At 45.7% G+C, this 22,545-nt stretch overlaps 2 protein-coding genes across 9 annotated transcripts in view; one reads left to right on the top strand and one right to left on the bottom strand.

The window, feature by feature from the left end:
• Positions 1-280: 280 nt before the first annotated feature.
• Fat-spondin (extracellular matrix protein f-spondin) lies at positions 281-7,422 on the top strand. 2 transcript variants are annotated; one of them, XM_076379601.1, is made up of 12 exons: positions 281-406; positions 3,408-3,596; positions 3,834-4,018; positions 4,294-4,485; positions 4,843-5,129; positions 5,248-5,651; positions 5,740-5,914; positions 6,015-6,258; positions 6,338-6,521; positions 6,599-6,762; positions 6,830-6,997; positions 7,107-7,422. In XM_076379601.1, exons 1-12 carry the CDS (start codon positions 400-402, stop codon positions 7,185-7,187), a joined length of 2,280 nt encoding a protein of 759 aa, XP_076235716.1. In that variant the 5' UTR covers positions 281-399; the 3' UTR covers positions 7,188-7,422. The 2 variants fall into 2 exon arrangements, with proteins under 2 accessions (XP_076235716.1, XP_076235715.1); XM_076379600.1 differs by lacking the exon at positions 281-406 and adding an exon at positions 1,705-1,742.
• Positions 7,423-9,797: 2,375 nt separating this feature from the next.
• Positions 9,798-22,545, bottom strand: part of Trpgamma (Transient receptor potential cation channel gamma) — a 65,017-nt gene continuing 52,269 nt past the window's right edge. For 3 of the 7 annotated variants that reach the window (XM_076379690.1, XM_076379696.1, XM_076379695.1), the window contains 15 exons: positions 21,599-21,833; positions 20,612-20,760; positions 19,827-20,022; positions 16,673-16,843; positions 16,015-16,249; positions 14,519-14,639; positions 13,710-13,994; positions 13,285-13,418; positions 13,064-13,193; positions 12,754-12,949; positions 12,465-12,659; positions 12,131-12,350; positions 11,085-11,420; positions 10,507-10,953; positions 9,798-10,094 (listed from right to left, as the gene is read on the bottom strand). In XM_076379690.1, the coding sequence (XP_076235805.1) occupies positions 9,928-10,094; positions 10,507-10,953; positions 11,085-11,420; positions 12,131-12,350; positions 12,465-12,659; positions 12,754-12,949; positions 13,064-13,193; positions 13,285-13,418; positions 13,710-13,994; positions 14,519-14,639; positions 16,015-16,249; positions 16,673-16,843; positions 19,827-20,022; positions 20,612-20,760; positions 21,599-21,833 (3,217 nt within the window). In that variant the 3' untranslated portion in view covers positions 9,798-9,927. Of the gene's footprint in view, positions 10,130-10,506; positions 10,954-11,084; positions 11,421-12,130; positions 12,351-12,464; positions 12,660-12,753; positions 12,950-13,063; positions 13,194-13,284; positions 13,419-13,709; positions 13,995-14,518; positions 14,640-16,014; positions 16,250-16,672; positions 16,844-19,826; positions 20,023-20,611; positions 20,761-21,598; positions 21,834-22,545 lie in introns of all 7 variants that reach the window. The other 4 variants (XM_076379693.1, XM_076379692.1, XM_076379691.1 and 1 more) reach the window with 4 other exon arrangements.

A 22,545-nucleotide genomic window follows, 5' to 3' on the forward strand; every position in this document is an offset into this window, starting at 1 on the left:
CGCAGGAAAATACGATCTTCAAAAATTCACTATACTATTTTTAAAAATCTGTGAAAGCAATTGTAATCAAAGAAATATATAAATTCTTTTAAATTTGAAGGCGATCATAAATTATGAGCGAAGAAAGTAGAAACTTATCAATTGTGCATGTAAAACGCGACTGATATTGCCAGGAAGGAAGCCAGACGCGGGAGAGTTTCCGTGGCAGACATTTTTTAAATCGTGGCGGCAGCCTTTCCTGATCCGCGATACCAACGTCCAGTTCGTCATCTCGTTTAGTCGTGTCCGATCGTTCTCTCGTCTTACTTAACATCCCGTCTCGTCTAGTATACTCGCTACGATTTCGAGTTCATAGGGCACTGTGCGCGAAAGGAATCGCTAGGCCTTACCTACAGTGGCATGAAAGGTGTGCATTTTAAAAATTTGAAAAAGAATCAGTCTTGTATTTTGTCAGGCGCGAAATCAATTTCCTCTTAGCAGTCGCTAGCAACCTTTACAAGAAACTCATTGGTATTATCGTAAAACGGTCTTCTTCTCTAAAGAATCGCCAAATCCATCAGCAACAGTTTTCAATTTTTCTCCTTTCAATAGAGTAAAGAATCTGAGAGGCAACTTGTTGCGAAACGTGTCAGATCAACAGCGAAAGATACGAAACGTACGCGGCGATTTTTCCAGCGACGTCGTTAAGTAATCGATTTCTAAGTGAAATGTAAACCGCTTCGAATTTGGCCGTAAGCGAAACACCCCGAAGCGGTGGAATCGCGATCGCGCGTGAAAGGGCGAGCCTCATAAAAGAAGCTGCATCCCGCTTCGCTTCGCCACTGTGCCTTCCGATACCTCGCGTGTTCTAATTGCCAGCGTTCCATCGAACAGGTCGGTTTTGTTAAGTGTGGTGTAAGTAAGAGAAGTGTGGTTGAATCGCGAAAAATCTCGAACGAACAATTTCTGTCGTGTCTGAAACGAGGACAGTAATCGAGACATTCGACGCGGTTGTTGATCGATGGAGGAATTTCTGTTCCATAAACGAGGGGATGATTAACTACCAGAACGAAGCTCTGGAAAGCTTAATTGACTATTCAACCTTCTTTTTCCTCCCCATTTTGCTACGTCCTAACGCAAGAATATCGCCCCGTTTATCGTTGCCATTTCCGTGTGGAGATGAGTCCGCTAACAAAAGCGAACGATTGCGTAATCGTTTCTCTAACGATGAACTCCATGTCCTCGTAAACAACGAATAGCGTGTTCCGTTATTCTCGAATCGATTTAGTGAATTGCCTGACGCTACCGAGAATTTCGATTCGATGATCGAGATATGAAATACGTACATATATGTTCGACGAGAGGAACAACAGTTCGCGTAATGTCGCCGCGGTTATTACTTTTAATTGCGAGCAGTTGGTGTGACTCACGCGGAATCAGTCAGGGGCGTGAAACTATGAGGTCACGATGTAGTAAACGAGTTCAGCCGCGCTAGACGCGAATCGTTTTTTTAGTTGGAGCAATAATTTTGTGACCGACTTTCGTCACGAGATTTAAATTTTACGGAGGTGGATGTTGTGGAGCTGAAAGTTCTTTACAGAATAAGAGTGTGGACGCAGAAGCGTGTGTTGCAACAGGCGATGCCTTTCGGAGTTTTACAAAGTGTAGTTCTTTAGTATTCTACTGAGAAGTGCTAGATAGTGGTAATTTTTAGCGAATATAAAAGTTTTTACTCATAAAAGTGATGCTTGTGAAAGGTCTAGGTAACTACAAATTAACTCAGCTTGCTAATTAGCGTTATCATAAAATATTTTCCATCTACCATCGTAGATGCGGTTTTGGAACGCATACTTTTATATTGGGAATTCATCTTAGTGCACGTAATTTTCGTCTATTGACATTACTCTCTTAATACTGTGTCCCTGTTCCATCGTCCTCCTCCGAGACCAGCGTTCTAGAAACCTACACCTACATCGTCGAGAGCGGCGATCTCGAAAGTCGGTCCGAACACCCGACCCACTTGCTGAACACGTTCACGCGTGATCCGATGCATCTCTAGCTTTGCGCAACTATTAGCCTCTCGGACATGCTTATTGTATTTGCCAATCTTTTTTAGATCCACGTGCCATCGACAAGATTAATCTCTTCTGTTGTGCTAGCATCTGGACCTACTTCCTGCGTGGACTGTGTTTTCTAACGACGCTACTTTTGTAACCTATTAGAGATCGTATCTTCTCTGATCATTATCGTAGACTTTAGAAAAGAGATGATTGAAGGACCTGAAAGGTAAAATGGTCATCATTTATAATCCTTCGGCACTCCTGGGAGCTTCGCAGTGAACTATTGATTTGATTGAATCTCTCTGATAACATCAAGTCAAGCAGAAGCAGTAACGTTAACTTCTTCGAGGATCAGTCGATGTCTAGATCGCAAGAGGATGTCGAGAATTTCTCGATGCATTTAAAGACCCTCGGTACACAGGAATTAATAACTTACCTATCACCGAAAGATACGGAAGTTTAATCAATTTACAGACTTTGCAATCTCCTCGAGATGTTGGTATCGAAGTATTCTGGTGCACGTGAACTAAGATGAACTTCCATGCACCGGATATATTCTTTTTCAGACCCATCTCCATCGAGCGGAGTCTCGTCAACGAGTTTTTCCCTTTGAAAGACGACCATCGTCGCATATCTATCTGCATGCTTCCTTCAAGTGCCAAGGCAAATCAAGGCTCATTGGTCAGTGGCAGTTCTTAGAGCCTCGCGGTCCGATTAATCGCAACGCGCTGGTGTTTCTCGACGTTCATCACGGCCAGTTACATTGAAACGCGCCTCGTAATGTCGCTTCTTATAGCATGTGCCGAGGAAACGTGAGAGACGGGACACGTGTCGTAAGAAAGTCCAGAGAAACCAGAGAAACTTCTATTGGCTGCAAAGGGAACTGGTTCGGCGGAAATGTCGGTTTCAGGAAGCGTCAGGAGTTCCACTTTCGATTTTATAGTTAATCAGGACTGCCCTCGTAATTGTGGAGACGTAACAGCCCTGAGAGGAATAATGTCGTTCACTAGTTTCAGTCTATAGATCCAGAGTTAACTGGCCTTACTTGCTGATTATAGGCGAATTTTCTTTCTTGAAAAGTAGTCGATATGTAAATCATAGGGACTTCTTAGATCTTTTGTACTCCTATTTTGCACCTCAATCCAGAGCAACGTCGAAACTTTTCCCTCGAACTCTCTTGCTAACTTTTCCAACGGAGCGCATACTAGGAGCCGATCAAATTTAATTTCGAAGTTTAATTATTTTCCTCGGGGCATGGATTGATTTTTAAAGGAACTGAAGCGTGCAACTGTCTTTCTTTGGACGACTAATGAAATAATGTTGGTTTAATTTGTGAATGATTGAAATCAAGCGCATCCATCATTCCAGGCGGCACGATGTTATTCCTGATTGTGACAGCGTGTCTGTTAATCGCGGTCCAGGCAGACTGCCCTATGAGGCCGACGTTGGAACAAACTTCTGCTAGGAGGACCACAGGCGACGGTGGTTACAGGATTCTCGTTAGTGGAGGATCAGACAAGTACATTCCCAACGCAGTTTACACAATCAGCTTGCAAGGTAATGTCGTTTGTCTGGCATTTACGAGACGACCCTTCCGAGGGTTGCGTTACTCAGACGCTGAATGCTCTTGACCTCAAAGACGCTCAGCTAACTAGTCATATCAGTTACAAGATGTTCATGAGATACGTGCTCAATCCTCTCGCGTTAAAAGTGCAGTAATGCGCAGTAAGCTAATAATGAAAACAATGTTTCTCGCAAAAAAGGGACAAAGGGAAGTCATTTGCATTTTTTCAGGTTCGAGAACGCACGAGAGATTGCAACAGTTCACCCGTTTCACGCTGTCGGCGCACTCCCAGCATGCACCCAGTAATCCCTCCGCCAGAGTCGGTTACTTCCAGCTATTCTCTGATTCACTGACTGCCTTCAACGAGGACTGCGTGAACACTATCAACGAGGCTTCTGATTTTCCCAAAACGGAGGTGAACAGCTCTTGAAATAATCTATCAATTCGATCTACTCGATCGAGAAGCGAGGATGCTCGTTCTTCGCTCCTTTGATCGCCACGAAGCTAAAGACGCTACATGACACGTGGACTCGTAACCACGAAAATTCGTCGTGGTAGATTACAGATAAATTTTCTGATATTGGCCTCTTGCCAAGACCGTCGATGGTGTTTGATTCCACGACGTTATCGTGGCCAGAGCCCGAGAATTTCCGCAACGAGACCGTAAAACTACTCCTTACCTTGGCGTAGATCCAAGCGATGTGGAGAGCACCACCGGCCGGCTCTGGATGCGTTATCTTTACGGCTATGGTCTTGGAGAATAACGTGCGATGGTACGCAGAGGATGGGGCTTTAACCAAGACCTTCTGCGAGATAGGGCCTGCCGAGGTCGAGATCCTTGATGTCGACAAATGCTGTGCCTGTGATGAAGCCAAGTACTCGGTAAGGCATTGTTTGCAATAGGAGAATAGTACAGCGTGTTAAGAAGGTTCTTTATGTACGCGAGATAGCTTTAGTTGGCGTTAGTAACTTGAGTGTAAAATGTGTGAAATGAAATTGTCATAATAATAGTTATACTATCTATTCCGAAATCTTTTTTCAATCTTTTGCGAAGTACTACTCAAAAGTGTTAGGTATAAAAATCTACATTACCTGTTGATTGTTCAATTGAATACAATTCCCTGACATAATGGAAAGAAACTCACGTTAAGCAGCTGTTCTAAACCTCGTCTGGTTCTACAAGATTACGCCAAGTAGTATTAGCGATTCATGAACAGACGAAGCACCTTTTTATTTCAGCTGACCATGGAGGGAATCTGGTCGAACGTGACCCACCCAAAGGACTTCCCTTTCTCCCTCTGGCTGACCCACTTCAGCGATGTGATCGGCGCGTCCCACGAGCCCACCTTTTCCTTCTGGGGCAAGGACCACATCGCGACTGATGGCTTCCGGCAGTTGGCCGAGTGGGGCTCTGCGTCGGGGGTGGAGGCCGAACTCAGGGCTAACTCGAACAAGCTGAGAACGTTGATCAAGGCCGCTGGGCTTTGGTACCCGAAAGTAAACAGTAATACGAGCACTAGCTTTAGGTAACTTCAGTTTCTCTTCTCAAATTACGCTTGTTGTTGGATTCTAATATTAATGTACTTAGCAATTCTACAGTTCGAAAACTCATTTGCTATACTTAGAAGTTTATTTTTTCTTTAGGGTGGACAAAAAGCATCCCATGTTATCCGTGGCTTCTATGCTGGGCCCATCGCCTGATTGGGTTGTCGGTGTCAGTAAATTGAATCTCTGTAGAAAAGACTGCACCTGGACGAAGAGCGAGATTATTGATCTGTATCCATGGGACGCTGGCACTGATAATGGAATCAGTTATATGTCGCCGAACTCCGAAACGAAACCGCGAGAGAAGATGAAGCCCATTACGACCTTGTACCCTGAAGATCCTAGGTCACCTTTCTATGACCCCACAGGAAGGCCCATGCTTCCATTGGCCAGGTTGTACTTGAATAGGGAGAAGATTGTTCCTCGTGGTTGCGATGAGGAGGCTCTCCAGCAGCAGCTAGCCCAGCTGGAAGTTGCTGAGAACACTGAGGATACTTCCAGACGTATGAAAGTTCTTATAATCTTGTGTTAGGTTCTTCATGAACTTTGTGTAACATAAAAATGGTAATTCTTTTTTTATTTTGACTGAAGCTGAGTGTCAAACCACGGAGTATACTCCATGGTCAAGCTGCTCTGTCACTTGTGGCAAAGGACTAAGGATGCGTACCAGGAGCTATTTGATGCCAGAGAAGGCAGCGATGTTCAATTGCAACAGGCAGCTGGTTTCGAAGGAGATGTGCGTTGCTTCAATTCCAGAGTGCTCAGAGTAAGTGTTACCCAAAATCTGGGACTATTTAAATGTTACAATTACAGGTGTTGTTAAATATCCTTTTTCTCAAGACAAGAGACCTCTTTGCAAATTTCAGAGGTGCAGAAGCTGAAAGTAGCGATGTTCTTCCTGTCAACGATGCCTTCTGTGAAACAACAGATTGGAGCGAATGGTCCGAGTGTTCCTCTTCCTGTGGGATAGGATTCAAGATGAGAACGAGGCGATTCAAGGATCGTATGGGTCGTAAACGATGCCCTCACGTGTCCCTCGTTGAAAAAGATAAGTGTATGGAACCGCCTTGCCTTCCAGGCTCAGAGGCAGATATTGACCCTACGTGTAAGGTATGCTATTGGAACTCTTCTATTTGATGGGATTGCAGAATCTAGATATAGCAGAGTCTTCGATTCGTATTCGTTTAAGGTAACCGAGTGGTCCGATTGGTCTCCATGCAGTGCTTCCTGTGGAAAGGGCGTGAAACTGAGAACCAGGTTGTTAATGGTGGAACCTTCTGAGCAACACAAGTGCTCCTCCAAAATAGAACTACTTCAACAAAGGCCTTGTTTGGAGCAGTCTGACTGTACCTTTGACATGGCGACAGCAAAAGGTAACAATGAGAATCTTCAAAGGGAAGCAGCAATTGTATTAGCTTAATTGCTTTCTAATGCGATGCTATTTGTCCAGTCGTTTGTATGGAGGAAGCAGATCCTGGACCCTGCAGAGGCTACTTTCTGCGGTGGGCGTTCGTTCCTCAGAAGTTAATGTGCGTTCCCTTCGGCTACGGTGGCTGTCGCGGTAACAGGAACAACTTCTTGACTGCTGAAGAGTGCAGCAATACCTGCAGCATCGTGAGTGCAGTTTTTGAGAGCAGTTTTAACGATGTGAAAGACTTGATGAGCGAATTCTTTTCTTCAGGTGCGAGCGATTCTGAGTGGGCAGCCTCTGAATGGAACTAGTTTCCAGCAGCCACCGACATCTGAATTGCTTGAGACTGTCGACTGTCTCGTGTCTCACTGGTCGCCTTGGTCCCCTTGCAGTGTCACTTGCGGCACTGGCCGTGTTACCAGTTATCGTACCATTAAGGTGAGCTTTAATATTAATCCACCGTCTGGTATAAGTCATAGAAGAGTTCTGGCTGCGCTTGAGCAAACTTTCGATAAGTTGAACTGGAAAATTGGTTCTAAACTTGCAGCAAGAGGCGCAAAATGGTGGACGTTCTTGTCCCAAGAAGCTGCAACGTCGCTCGCGATGCCAGCTTGCACCGTGCGAGTAATACTTCAAATAAACTGGGACCCCGATTACTAAAGATAAAGCAATAAACAGAGAGGATGGAGAATATTTTTAACTTTGAGAGAGCATCGCAGATGACTAAATGGAAGAGCAGTGGATTACTTTTTTACAGAAAATTATGAGAAAGTTTGTATATTTTATGATGAGATTATCGAGGTGCATTTTAGATGTAACTTTTGCACAAGACGATGGGTATAAAATAAACGGATGTATCAGAATAAATGGTATTTTATTAATGGTCATTCGTGATCTTCCTATTCTCGGTCAAATTATTCAAACGTACGTAGGGCTACGATGACAAACATAATTGAATTTATTTTCGTGGAAATTGATCTCTTGAATATCATTTTCCATTAATTTTCGTGTTGCTAAGAAATCGCGTTAAGCATTTGCAATTAAACGAATTTCACAGATCTTATAATTATAGATAAACTCATGCAGTAAATCGTCCACGCAAGGTAAATTTCAATTTTTGTTTCAGAAATAAGCACTCTCTCTAACATCTTTAATCACTTTTGATAAATCTTTGCTTCTTCGGCTCATTAAAATTGATCATCGATGTCTCGATTCGTACCCTGATGATTATACAAAATTCATATAACTATGAAATATGCTAGCAATATGTTGCCAATCACTGTCCAAAAAAAGATTAACGCGTGCTATGAAATGCGAACTTTGAATTTTCTTCTGTCTCACATGGATTTTGTTCCTCGGCAAGTCACGTGGGTTGTAAGATACTTGTACTTTCGCTATGGATGTTGTGCTTTCGCTGAAACGATAATCGATTTCGGTTGTGAAAAAATTCCGCTAAATTCGTACGACTACTACGCGCCTTGGAAAGACGCGATCTAATCTCCTCGCTGGCTTATCTCGTTAATAAAACAGTAGTTGGTTCCGCTTTGTGTTTGTTCATTGTTGAAATTCTCTTTTTCTCTTTTTCTTGGTTTCTTTTTTACAATAATAACCGCTCACGATATACCATCCACTACGACTTCTGCCAAATGGACATCTAACTTCACATTTACAATAATAATCTCATAAATAATACACGTAGGCGGTACGGTTGCTACAAGTACGGGCTGTCAGGCTCGCGAGGACGACGAAGACAAGCGGAGGAGGAAGACACAGTCGATTAAAATCGTTCTCTGACTGTAACCCTCTCCTCGGTGCGCCCCTTCGCGATCGTGGCAGCTCGTTAACATTAATAATAGTCGTTATTACCATACGTACACGTAATATCTAGGAAGTAGTACGAATCTTCGTTCCTTTTAGGCCTCTACATGTCTAAGCTACTGTTTGTTTTTTGGTCGTGACACTTCCATCTCTCCCTCTGTTTCGCGAAGGACTAAGGGAACCTCGAGCTGTCACCGAACGGAAACGTGTCAATGAATTCCATTAAAATATGCGACAGTGTGACCCGCGGCGAATGAAAGAAATTGTTTTCGGAAGCTCCATTGTGCTCCAAGTTCCTTGGAACGTGAAGGTAATACTCGTTGACCGTTCTGCCCGTCGTCAGCAGATTCTAGCTGTTGGACGATATTTTCTGGAAACGGCCAGAGACATTGGCCCAATTTCCACCAACCAGGACTTCCTTTCTTCCCTTCCCACGAATAAATAGAACGTAGAAAAAAGAACGATCGATCACCTCAAGAAACTCTGACACACATTACTGAAGTGAAACGTTCAAGTATATTTGACTAGACGATAAAAAGGGGGCGAGGATAAGAAGCCGGGAGGTAATAAAAAAGCTCGGATCTTCAAGTAGACCAGCTTCTTGAAGTAACCAGAATGAGTTCAAATGACAACAATCCCCTCTGTTCTCTCAATAACAGTAGTCATTTGTTAACGCAGCAACACGGCTAATCGTCACCTCCTCCTTCACACGATATCATCTGACCAGTGCTGAGTAGACTAGGTACCGTCGACCCACTTGCCCCGTCCGTTCTGGCAGTAGAAGTAGTAGGTCGTAGGATAGACACGGAAGGATTGAAACCATTTCCTCGATTTCGCCCGTTTCGATCGCTCTTCTCGCGGCAGAAAATCAAGCCGCACGAACGACAAGCGACAAGAGATTAACTCCGATGGTGTGATCTTCGTAACGACCAAGGGTCAATGGGACAGCAAAAGAAGGGGTATGGGCGTGGGCCGATAGTTGCGACGAAAGTTCGCTCGTTTCTGCGGGAGTCCCAGATATTTTTCATCGAGGAAACTTTGCTTTCCCGAAGAAGAAAACGCACTTTCGAGAACACTGCTAAGAAACTGCGTCGTTCCGTCGGCACTGCCATTTCTCTCAGGAAATTAATCTCCCCTGAAAGCACCTTCAGTTCGTATGATCACGCAGAGGAAGAGGACGTTCATATCAAAGTCAGACTCTCGTTTGAGGGGGACGGGGCAGTTCGATGGGTCGACGACGGGCGTCGAGATTCTCACAGGCGACGTCGCTTATAATATAATGTAATATAATATGTGTATATATATATATATATATATATACACACTATATATATATATAGTTTTCCTTTGTCTCGGCGAGGTGCGTCGCGTTGCAAGAAAGGCATCATTGTGCGTCTGTCGACGACGACGCGATCTATCGCGATTGATAGATCCCCTCCAGATAAATCGATGTCGTCGTCCCAGCCTCGTGGCTAACGGAAACCCGTGAAACGCTCGAGTTCCCTCGTTTGCTAGCTGGTCCGTCGCAACGGACTGATCGATGAACCCTCTCAGAGCCATCCACCGGAATCGTCGTGACCGGAAATTGGCTCGATACCCTCGAGCCGCTGGTGCTGCGTCGCGGATCCGTTTCTCTTCGTGATCACTGACAGAGAACCACTGGCGACCACGCTCTCCTCGGTCGTCGACGGCGTGAGAGGAACAGCAGTGACCACTGCTTAACAGAGATAAAGCAAACCCCTCAGCTGATGGCTGAAATCGATATCGTGGGCCTGAATTCAATTCGTCGTTCAAGGTTAGTTCTTTGATCGCCCCTGGTGCTCTAAATCCTCCTTTCTCTTTAGCTATGGAATTGGTGGGACCCCACCTAACTGATTCACTGAAGTTAGAATTGAATTTTCCTGAATTTTCGAAGCAGTGGATTCGAAGGTAACAAGGTCGCAGTGGAGGAGATATCTGTGTGGTTAATTGAATTCCAACCTACAGCACTAGCGACTTCCCTCAAAAGAAAAGTTCGTTCTAAAAATTGGCAGCAATTTAATTGGAAGCATCCTGTCACTAATTGTTCCGAGTAAAATTGCGGCCAGATCGATAGGTATTCTACTTAAATTTCTGAGAACATGACTTACCAGGTTGCTCACTGGCACTGGCACCTTCAGGAGTGTCGATGCTAGGCTGCTGACTCTGCGTGCCCTCGTGTCTCCTCGGTGGTATCGGTTGCTCCGACTCTGGACCTCTGGCAGGCACGCTGCTCGCTCTCTGCAGCTGCTGCTTTTTTGTTACCTTCGAGACGATGGCAGACGTGATGGGGTTCGTGCAACTTTCGTTCCTCGAGCTCGTAGTTGACGATCTAGAGGCCGAGAACTTTTTTCGCTTCTTCGGGAACGCGACGAAAGCGCCTATACCATGAATACGCGAGTGCGATTCTTGATGATGCTGTGTCTGATGAGAGCGATGAGACTGGACATCGTGGCCAGGAGTCTCCAGAGAGGATTTTGAGTCGGTGGAACCTTCGGACCTGGAACCACCATCTTCGGACGCGGGTGAATACATGGAGTCCTCTGAACGAGATCTGCCTGAGAGATCGAGAACAATTGCTTCTTAAAATCTACCCCACAGTGCATTTGGATATTATAGTTAAAAGGTCCGATCTACTAAAAATTCTATACACACGTTTCGCGAAGATCTCAACGAAGATTAGACTTACCGATTAGTTTAGAGACCTTGAAATTTTCGAATCGCTTCTTCTTCGAGCTATCCCTGACTCCGCAAGCCTGTCTCCTAGTACCGAGTCCAGGCATGCTATGGGTGCTCGTATGATATGGGCTTTTCTTGGGAGTGGTGCCAGGTCCGCTGAATATGCCGCTCAGCGTGGAGCCGAACTCATCGTTCTCTTGCAATTGTTGCATGGACTCGTCAACTGGCGCCAGAGTGCCACTTCCACCTGGCTGAGGGCCGATGTTGAAACCCTTCATTAAGCGACGCTCCTTCTGGCGGTTCTTCTTTCCCCCCGCACCTATGGACAGCTCTTTAAGGCTACCGTCTATGGGGCAGAAAACCAAGGACTACGCTAAAGCGGCTACTAAAAACGGAAGGAAACTTAAAGAACTTGTGAAGAGAGTGCCAGAAGGGGAAATGTGATTCTTAAACATGCTGAGGTTGCGTTCCAAATTATATTTCAGTAAAAAATATAAGGCGAGGTCGTGAAGTATTAGAACAAAATAGGTAAAAAATGCATCGGCGATCTACTGGAAGTGTTTCGTGGATAGCTTATTGGGAATTGAAATTTTAATCTGGATTCTAAACGTGTTCCCACTTCTAACTCTCTTTATTACACGTGACAGGAGTGTTAAGTCAATCGTAGTTTAACGAGCATAATTAGATTCTAAGTTCGCCAATAAATAGCACAATTGCCAGTCGATCATGGTAAGCAGGTTTTTCACCCAGAGCTTGCGGCAGTCTCCTCAATTTTAAGTCCATCACGACGTAACGGCTACATAATATCCGCGTTGGACGGTCCCTAATTGCATTAATTAGTCTCCCGCAGCTCCCTGGATGATTAATAGCGTTCTAGTTAACGAACTTCGAAAGTTCCATCGACGCGGCACCGAAGCCACGTATTTTCTTTCCGATTTCCTAGTTGAATTGCGGGAACGATTGGTACATTAGGTGCGCAAAGACGAAGAAAATAAAAACGTCTATAAAACTATAGCGAATCGAAAGATAACATTAGCGAAATCGTGCTAGTCTCACCGGTTCCAGTACCGCTGGCCGTCGAGGTATTCATGCCCGAGTTCTTCAGGATCTCGATTAACTCGCAGCGAAAGGCGCTGATATCCTGCTTAATCTCGTTCACGTCGTCCTCTGTAACTCCCTTACTTTCTGCTTTCCTTTGTTCCACCGTCACATACCTTCTCACTAAATTTCTCATGATGCTCTGGTAACGATACTCCGACGCTTGCTTTGCATTCCACTGTGGACAAAAAGCAAACTCTTTTACCTTTCACCAAGTTCTTGTACTCTGAGTTTACTCCCCGGTAACTCCATAGTAATTCTACAGCTACAAAGAGTTTAGAATTCATCTTACTCTGATTGTCCGCATGTGTTCCTTCTTGGCAGCTTTCCTGTGACTGCAGAACTTCCTGTACAGCCACTGGCCAATGTACCAGAGGCTTTTCGGGGTCGGTATTATGTTGAACGGTGGCGGGACCGTGCCACCTTCCTCGAAGTAACTGATCCAGAGCTTGCTCCTGGCGAACTTCCACTCGACGTCGGCACGTTCCTGGTCGGGATTCAGAAACGAAACGACTGTTATCCCAAAGGCTCTCTCCCTTCGTTCGATTTTACGTATAGGGATTAGATCTGCCTTCACTCACGGAGATCAACTGATAGGAATGATTCATCATGGCGATTAAGAGATTCAGCAGCACGACAATGTTGATCACCGAGTAGGTGCCGAACATCAGCATACCCCAGAACCTGGTGAACGCTTTTATGCCATCCAGTTCGAAGCTCTCGAGGTCCACCAGCCCGAATACAGCCCAGAATAGCGTTTGCGCGGTTTCGAACAGGCTAACGAATGAAAACATTTTAGGACGACTGTTCGTAAAATTGAACGAAGTTCAAGCGTATTTCGTTCAACTATTGTAAGATTGATTAAATAATAGCTGAGAAGGCGTCACGTACTTGGCAAAGCGTCGCCAAACGATGCAGGCGTTCGAATCGGTCGTCACGCTGGCGTTCGAGACGTAGGACATCGCGGTCGGACAACGTTTCTTCTCCATGTCAGCGTAGTACCAAAGCAGCTGATTCAGACCTATCGAGGAATGTCATATTTCACGCTCGATTTAGTTTTCACGAGTCATGACAAGGGGATTAAAGAAATGGTCCTCGACCGGTCTATTTACCACAAGAGAATGCGAACAGCACTAGCACGTAGAGGAAGAAGAATTTCATAATGTCCATGACCATCCTGGACAGGGAGACTTGCAGGGGGCCGAGGTGGGGATTCACGGAGAAAATGTAGACGAGTTTCAAAGAGCTGGAAGGATATTGCACAGTCTCATGCTTTGCTCTCAAGTTACGTCTGTGTTTAAGGGCGTGGGATCGTGCGCGGTAAAATTAATACCGAAACAGGGGCTTCTAATTATCCCTAGCGGGATTCACGCGCAAACAGCGTTTTGAACTACAGCAATTCCTAAGTGCCTTTCTCATTAAGACTGGTGAGTAATGTCGCGTTCACTGGCGAAACTACACCGCGGACATAACGCTTTCCTTGAATTAATGGGACAAGATCACGCGACAGGTACTTGTCGCAGCGAGTGATAATGACCTGAATATATTGGCAGCGGAGAATAGGCCTTCGGATATCAGCATCGGGTCCCAAGTGTCCCACTGCTCGCGTTGCAGCTCGCTCACCGGTCCAGGCGCCTGGTTTTCCATCTCCTTCTGCACCCTATAGTAGGCGACCACCCTCAGGGCGACCGTCGCGACGTACAACGAGTTCGTGACGAAGTCGATCACGTTCCACATGTCGTTCACGTACTCCTTCAGCCCGACGTCCCACAGCTGCTTCACCTCGGACCAAATCAGACCGGACACCCAGGCCAGAATGAACCTGCGATACAGCTCGTGTTAACTCGCCGACAACGTTCGAGTTTCGCGCGAAATTTCATGTCCCTTGGGAATCCTGTGTACGCGAAAGCCTTCCAGAAATGTAATTTCAAACGGTCGTCACTTCTCTGTTCCTTTTCCAGCTTCAATGGAGGCTGTCGCGAGAGATATCGGGATAGACAGGAAACTGAACCGCGTTATTTACTTCCACGAGATGATTTTACTTTCTGACCTTGAGGTATTTATAGTTACTTGGACTGTGTCTTTTTGTGAACTTTTCGGTGCAAGGGAGTGAGGATAAAAGGAGGATCAAAGGATTCGTATTTTAAGTAAGAGAGACTAGGGTATGGAGCCCCGAGTTTGGTCCACTTTCCTGTCCAGCCTCTAGCTTCTACCAAACATGTTTACTAGCGTTCTAAGGAATAACCGAGTTCCCGACGCATTTCGAGACCTTGGCAAACGTTTGCGAGGGAAATAATGATCGATGTCTGTTTTTCCCCGATAAGGAAGTCAAAAGTATAGTCTTACCACTCGACGATCGTCGGCGCAGCACCCCTTTTTCTAGGCGCTGGCTCGTGTTCCATCGGGTCGTGACCTATCCATTGGCCAAGTACAGTTTCTATTCTCTGACTGGCAAGAATCAGCATGACTGCAAGTAGAGGTGCATTAGAGTTGGCATGCGTAGCAATTTATATCAAATATCGTTGATTGAACTGCTACGAGGGATGAGACGATTCTTTTCTTTCTTTCTCAATAGACCATATTTCTGGGACAAGGTACTTATACTTTATTATACCATAATCGTCAATCCGTAAAGGAAGGGAATATAATAGGATTGGAAATCATGCCAGGACTGTTACTAACTTGGCTTATAAATACTCTCCTGGACATATATGCTCAGAAGTCAGCTCACTTAATTTCCTTCCTATTCTCAAACTCTTATACCGCATATGGTCTCTCAAGAAAACCAAGTAAACCTATCCTGTATGTAATCGGTCAGCACCACCTAATCTCGCCCAACTTAGCGGTTCCGATTCCCCTTGGAATCGTTTGTCGAACCAGTAATACGTAATCCTCGAGGTGTGCACAGAGGCAACTCGCATCCTTCAGCTTTCAGGATTAACGAGGTCTGTTCTCGAATAATCGCCAGAAATGCCTCACATCCTAGAGAAGTACATTACCTCCGCGACTCAAAATACCGTTAGTCTAACTTTCGGCTTAATTACGCTTTTGGTGGCTGTCCGTGAAGCCAACGGCGTAATTCCCCTCTATAGTCACGATCCCTTGAACGGAGGAGTTGCAGCAGCTCGTTCTCGATATCCGCGGCCGAGTTTCAAACTAACGTTGCATTAAAATCTACGAGCGTCCCGCGATAAAAGCGCGCGCGTAACTGGCCCGTGTGGACGAAGAAAAATGCGACGAAGAAGCGGCGAACAGGAACGAGAACGTTGTCTGTTGCGGAGCTATAATTCTGACGATGAATCGAGCGGATAAAGAAGAATCAGAGCTGCGGAACAATTCCACTCGGGAATGTTTACGTCTCCGCGGTAATGCTGGCTGATGACTCGAATTTAGAGCGCTGCCGAGCACTGCTATTATTGGTGGCGCGCAGGAAATTTGCTAGCCACGGTCACTCAAAGGTATTTGTAAATTGTTTAGAAGCGGACTCCGATGTTTGACCCGCCGACGTGCCGATAGGTGAAATTCGTTGCAGGAAATGAGGTCGAGTACATACGATAAACTTTCTGGGTAAAAAGCGCGCAACGTAAACTGCTATTCTTTTATATCCTCGCTTGTTATGAGCGTTGCGCAGAGAAAGCTCGGTTCGCGAATGGTTGGCCAGTCACCCTCTGCTATTTCCCATGCGGAGCGAGCTAATTTTGGGAAATGTTTGGGGGTATGCTGAATAATGACTCGCTGGAGTTTTTGCTGTTGAGTGGTAGCGAGTGGAGGAACGAGGGTGGAGTGTAGGTTAATCAACCTCTGCTGAAACAGGGAATGAGTGTAAAGATTGTGATACTCACAGAGAAAAGTGAAGTAGGAGGCCGAATGACAGATGAACTTGATGAACGGTTTCCTCATGGTCTGTCCGACCACGCTGTGCGGCGCGATGATGTACGCGACGCTGAAGAAGGGGAAGAGGACGCCGATCCTGACGATCTCCAGAGCCTGCAGGACCATGTTTTTTCGCCGAAAACCAGGCAGGCCCTCGTACCAAATCGACGCCAGTAGCTGCTGCACGTTAGGATGCGCCACGAACTGGAAATCCCGGGATAATCTAATATTGGTCGACAGTTTCCGGTCATGTCGCCAGGAAATTGTACTTATTACCGTCTAATTTCGGAGTTGGGAGTTACAGCGAGCGATCCTCCGGAGAATAATAAGATTACATCGATAACCCTTCGTAGCTGAATCCCTTTGAGATTCGCTCGAATTGTTCGAACGTGATCGAATCGAGGCAGTCAAATATGTATTTATCAATTACCAAAAGTGAACCGAGATCTTTCCAAGGGACGCGATAGCACCGAAATAACTTGGGAACTGTTTCTTATATAATACCTCCGCGAACATCGTAAACTTTGAAGATCGTCTGCCACACACTAAAGAAGGAGGTCAAGTGGATGGTGTAAATGCCACGTGGCCTCACTAAGCTATTAAAGATGGAAGAAAATAGCGCATTACCTTTTTCTGTCTGAATTTGATTGCCAGTTTCAGACGATTCAAGTGCATCCTATCCCCATGCTCGAAGGCAGGTCCCGTGGGGTCGTGATTCAGGAGGACCTCCAGCTCGTACGAACTTCTGGTGTGATCCAACAAGGCAGTAGCAAAGTCCTGGCACTGTCTCCTAAGCTCCTGGAATCCACAATGTCAGCGTCTCGAGTAAGTGGCATACACCAAGCTCCGTGAACAGCGCAACGGAGTTGCGACGAGGCTCCTTTGACGCTAACGTATTGCAACTTTCATCGCGAAAAGTTCCTCTCTTGGAACACTTCGACACAGGTGCGAAACTCCTTGAAACACAGAAGTTTTCCCTCGAGAACGATCGAATATCGTACTACCCCCTGAAAAGTCCCACTTTAAGGGATTCTATGAACGTTTTTCTAAAAGATTAGCAAGACGTGTTATGTCGTTTATTCTAAAAAATAATTCGCATAGAAAAAACGAGAATGACGCTCGGATGAATGGAATCTCTGATAGATCGTTTGTTAGCCAAGCATTCAACACACCATGAGCACCATATTGGTCGACAGAAAGTGGAAAAATATCGACTAATCTCGTGGACGTTTTCCCTCCGGATGGTGGAAGGTAGAGAGGCAAGAACGGACAATAATTTATTCCCCTTCGGGTGCTCGCCGGTCACTTGGAAGATTTAAACGATCATCCTGAGCAATTTGTAAAGCGTCAAACATTATTGCGTTTAAATTGAAGGGGGAAGGTCCATTTAATGGACCAGAGGGTACCGTGTCGGTTGAATGCTTGGACCAAGTACGGCATCCAGTCGCGCGGAATAAAATTAAAAACGAGCTGAATACTTTATCTGGAACTGTTTTCAAGCATTCTGTGAAGTATCCATATTTCGAAGAGGGATCTCAAGATGCTTCAATAGATCTGTGGTATTGAGGTCTTGAGAAAAAGCGCCTGAAAGCAGCAACCACAAGTTTTTATCCGTATAAAAAGTGGAAGATGAATGAATCTTCCCTATAATCTATTCTGCTTAATCGTTTACCGATTCCACGACAGGTTTAATCAATTCGCCATCAAGAATGATTTATTTTAGCCCTCGTTTCGAGAGAACCAGCGGTCTCTGTCAAAGTTGCGAGACGAGCCAAGGCCACAGAGGAATGTCAAAGGAGTTTCGAGGCGGGTCAAGTTCTACGTCGGAATTCGGGCGAAAGGAACGATTTTTCGGTGACAGAGACGCTTAGAGGGCAGGAAAAGATCGAGTATCGCGTGCATTCTCGGCCGCTGAGGCCACATCTCGCGGCGTCGCGCCAAGACAAATATTTACCACATCAAAGCGACACGTCAAACGGTGCAAATGTTTGCTAATATCACTGAGTATCCCTATACCTCGCCACGAGGTAGCTTAAAGAGAAGCTGATTGCTTGCACGATCGCGGGATCCTCGCTAAATTTTTCCCCTCGGTTGTACGATCTTCCCATCTCAGGAAAGGCAATTCTTCAAGGTATTTCGAGCCATTTCGAATCTGGACCACACGCTCCCTGGTGTTTGTACGGATTAACAACGAGCCCGTTAGCGGCGCGAGCAAGACGACGCCTTGTGTCAACAATGGCTCGCCTCCGGGAAATAAGCTGAAGCTGAACAGAACTGGAAACGACGGGAACTGTTACTTTTGTCTTTTACTTCTTTCCACGGCTCCGTTTCCTCCTTTGTGCTATAATAGTTCCGGGGTAATAGGTTCCTGAAACTTCTAAACCAGCAAATCTCTACCTTTTTCGATGATAAAGTAGTTCGAGTCAACGTATATCTATCCCGTCGAAACGGGGTAGAGATAATGAAGCAGTTTAACCACCCTTTATCTAGCCAGCCCATTCTCCAAGATTCCAAGCAATTTATAGTTCCTCGAGGGTGGAAGGGTTACGTATGCAAATTTACTATCTATTTCCCATTTACGCTAACTTGTTCCCATTGGAAACTTGTCCCAGCGTGTCGTAGTCGCGAATCCTTAGAAGTTCTACAGAATTTTTGCGAATCGAAGAGTCTGGAGCGTTCCTGCAAGGAGAGGCATCCTTTGCGATGAGAATATGCAACAGAGGAGGGGAGTCTATATGTTACAGTCGTCACTGCGAGAGAATAGGCTAGGTTGCGTGCTTCTCCAGGAGCTTTCGAGCACGCCCATCGTCGCAGCTTTGTATTCCATTCTCGTAATACGTTCCGAAGACGCGCGAAGGCATCGTGCCTCGAAGGAACAGCTTCTTGTTCCCCACGAATCAGCGTGATTCGTTTCCAATGCCATTCCGAAACGGCTCGACGATGCGAATGCCGGAGACAAGGGCTAGATATACTGGTAGGAGCTTCACGTTGCCGATTTACAGAAGATCTGGTGGAAAAAAGTAATCGAACGAGGAGGAAAGTAGGACAGATGGGAAGGAGAGGAGCACCGAACTTCAGAGGTTGTTTTATATTTTTTCTGGTCGAGACTGCGAACGCTTTTTCGAGGCAGGATCACGTTCCCAAAGCCAAATTGAATTCCTCGGTCTCCGTTCTATCTTTCTTGTCGTTCCTTCTCCCGTGAAAATGAGTCACACAGAGGAAATTGTTCGAAATGCACCTCAAAGGAATGTTTACGCGATTCCCGTGAGTACTTTGATATCGTCCAAGTCAGGAGGCGGAATCTTTTTATGCTTTCTGCCAGGGATCGAGATGGATATGGTGTGCAGGAGAGAATAAGTGAAGGGCACAAAGCGGAGATCGCAAGTAAATCTGTCATGGATGGCGCGCAGCATGATTCGTTGCTGTATAAATCAGGAGTTAGTCTGTGAATCTGCACGACTGTGCGGCTTTCGACTTTCGCTCCTTACGAGGGGAGAGATAGAGGAGCTTGGAAAGCTTAGCGAAAGCTTTAACGCGAGTGGAATATGAGTATCAATGAATTGAGTGTACTGTTAACACATCTGGCCTATATCTGTAGATCTAAGAGAAATATGAGAGACTCTTCCTGAATAATTAAGCAAACAGCCTACTGCTGATTTTGGGAAATGAATGCAATCCTTGCTTAGTTATATTATAAAGTAATAATATCGTCGTAATAACGTTGCTCCGCTTGTCGCCGCTAAAACAGTGGTCGTTATGTAAATAACATTTCTCGGCTCACCTGGTATTCGCATTTAAATTCGTGCTCGAGAAAGGAGAGTCTCCGAAGCTCCCAGGAGAGTTGAAAGGCAGTCAGAATAGGATCCTTTGAAGAGAGAGCTATCAAGGATGGCGAAGCCAGCGCCCGGTACGAGTTTATTCGACTCCTGGAATGCCTCAGGGAATCCTTCATTCTGGACTTTACGCACTCGTCGCACCTACAAATTGAAAAAACCTGTGATGATTAATTTTAATTCAACTGCATGAAGAAATAAAACCATAAAATACAGAAATAATTCATAAGTATAATATAAAACAGAGATATAACTCATTCTATATTTTTTATTTATTTTTTAACGTGGAATTATTACCCACTCGTTTATTCCATTTGCTACGATACACCCCACGCATTAATCGAAATTACGGGTATTTCGCTTCCGTTTCGGTATAACAGGTAATTCCTTGTTTACAGACTCCGAAATTTCAGTCGATACGGGAGGGGTGGATTTATCGCTCGTGACAGTTATAAGACGATATAGGGTGAAATTTCACCCGGCCGATAGGGGAGAAACATCTAGGTGCTGTTAGCTACCCTAACTTAATTAACTTGCGAGGGGTGTGCCCGAAGATTGCAATAGCAAGAAGGTGATAATCCATTAATCAGAATTAATTAGACCGAAATAACATATTTAACAAGTGATGACATATCCTCTTTGTAACTCTTTCTCACGTACATATGTATTAAATGGTAAGTCAGGGTAACGAAGTACATAAATGTGCAATTTTTCTTCTTTAACGTTCACTCACCCGCAACGAACATCATGAGGCTCGGGCAACGCGGATCCACGATCCAAGAGGATCTTAATGATCTCGTAATTGTCCCTGTGAGCGGACAGAATAAGGGGAGTGATGTCGGGCGTGAATGTGGCTGTGTCTGATGGCCGTGCTTCCCAACTCTGAAAGAACATAATACAATTTCTTTCAAGTCACTTCAAAGGCTCTGTTCTTAATGACCGCCTCTTAACCAATACGGTAGAGGCCACGTGAAATGCGCAACAATCGTTTTATAATCGATTCGAACAGAAGCTCGATGAGAAGCTTTATTTTTCACAGACTCGACGCAGTTGCCTTGTTTTCGACTGTTTCCAAAGTCCCGCGTAAGCCGATTAGACTCTAGTCCACGATTTACGCCTTCGATTTTTCTTCGTCTCGCGTCCGTGAGCATCGACAGAAACGGAATTCAGTCGGGCGCTTTTCATCGAGGGGCCACTTCGTTGCTAGGACGAAAAGCTCGAGGCCGACCGATGGACTGACTGACCTATTTGGAGAATCTGTTTTAACTGTTCTTCTGTCTCGGCTGTACGAGCGCGAGATGATCGGTCGAGGCGTCAATTCAGCGAGGAATTTTCTTTAACTCATACGAAATTGCTTCGTCGGAGGGACGTGATCGTGATTCAATTAAGAAGCGACACTTGTTGGAGGAACCAGGGCGTTCGATGATGGCAGAGAGTGACAGATCGAGTGGAAAAAAGAGGAGTCGCTAGGCAGGCTACTAAGTTTGGCGACATCTTGGATGCAAGTGCACGGTGATTAAAGCCCCTTTCGTAAAAGGGATTGTCCCTGATGGATATAGAGCTTTCTTCCAATCTATCGTAGTAGAAATCTTGCTCTCAAGACTCTTAAGAGCTTGCTCCATCCAACATGTCATCAATCCCAGCATTCCCGTTGATTCTGCCAAAGACAAGGCTAAAAGGGGGCAGAATCGATGGTAGGAGATGGTTAAAAGCGACTAACGTGAGGCTCTCCGTTTGTATGAAGGCTCTCCTCGTGTTCCAAGAGGACCTCGACCGCCTCGACGAATTCCTCGGAGATAGCATGGAGGAGGGCATCCTTCGTGTCGACCTTGTGCTTGATCAGAAGCTCCACCATTTCCAAGTTCTCGTTATCGATCGCCATGAGCAGAGCAGAGCGTCCCAGCGGATCTACGCAGTTGATGTTTATCCCAGTCTCGTGAGCCGACTGGAGCATCCTGAAACAATATCGGTGCAGGTTCGCGCCAGCTGCTAATCACCATTCCCGCTGTCGTCGCTGTATTTTCTCCTTCGACCCAGATCCTCGCCTCTCTTCGTTACTTTCCGCGACGACGAACGAGCAAATCGGGTTGGCCGACGTATTTCGGCCTGTCCCGTTTTCGACCGAGCCAAATGAGAATTCCACAGGCTTCACGTGGGATTGCAATCGGTATTAATTGCTCGTGAAAGAGGGGGGTTAGGAGGAGCATCGCGAACTAGGATTCCTGGAAGCTCTAGGATCGCATGGACGATTGTTCGCTGGATAATTAGATCCTTTTGTCTGGGGCCGCGCGAGGGCGGAACATCTGCCGCGCCTTTGACCTTCCCCCGCGAGATTTCTCGTTCCCTTTCAGCGAGACCTACATCCGACGGATTTCTGTCCGCGCCTGTACTCATTTGCATGAACACAACGGCGACAGCTCTGCGTCCGTTCGTTGTTTGCTCCTAGAATCCGCGACTAACGCTCTACGCTCTGGTACAGTCGCATCTGGAGTGATCAAAAGAGCATGCTACTTTTCGTTGAGTCTCGCGCGACGAAAATTCGCGGACAGCGCCCCTTTCAGGTGAGAAGAAAGGGTCGGAGGCTGAATCGAACTCTACAGTTGAGGTACACGGCGGGATTTCAAAGGTCAGTGAACATCAATTCCAGACAGAAATGTTTTCTATAGA

The sequence above is a fragment of the Calliopsis andreniformis genome, chromosome 6 (assembly GCF_051401765.1).
Source record: "Calliopsis andreniformis isolate RMS-2024a chromosome 6, iyCalAndr_principal, whole genome shotgun sequence".
Lineage (NCBI taxonomy): Eukaryota > Metazoa > Arthropoda > Insecta > Hymenoptera > Andrenidae > Calliopsis > Calliopsis andreniformis.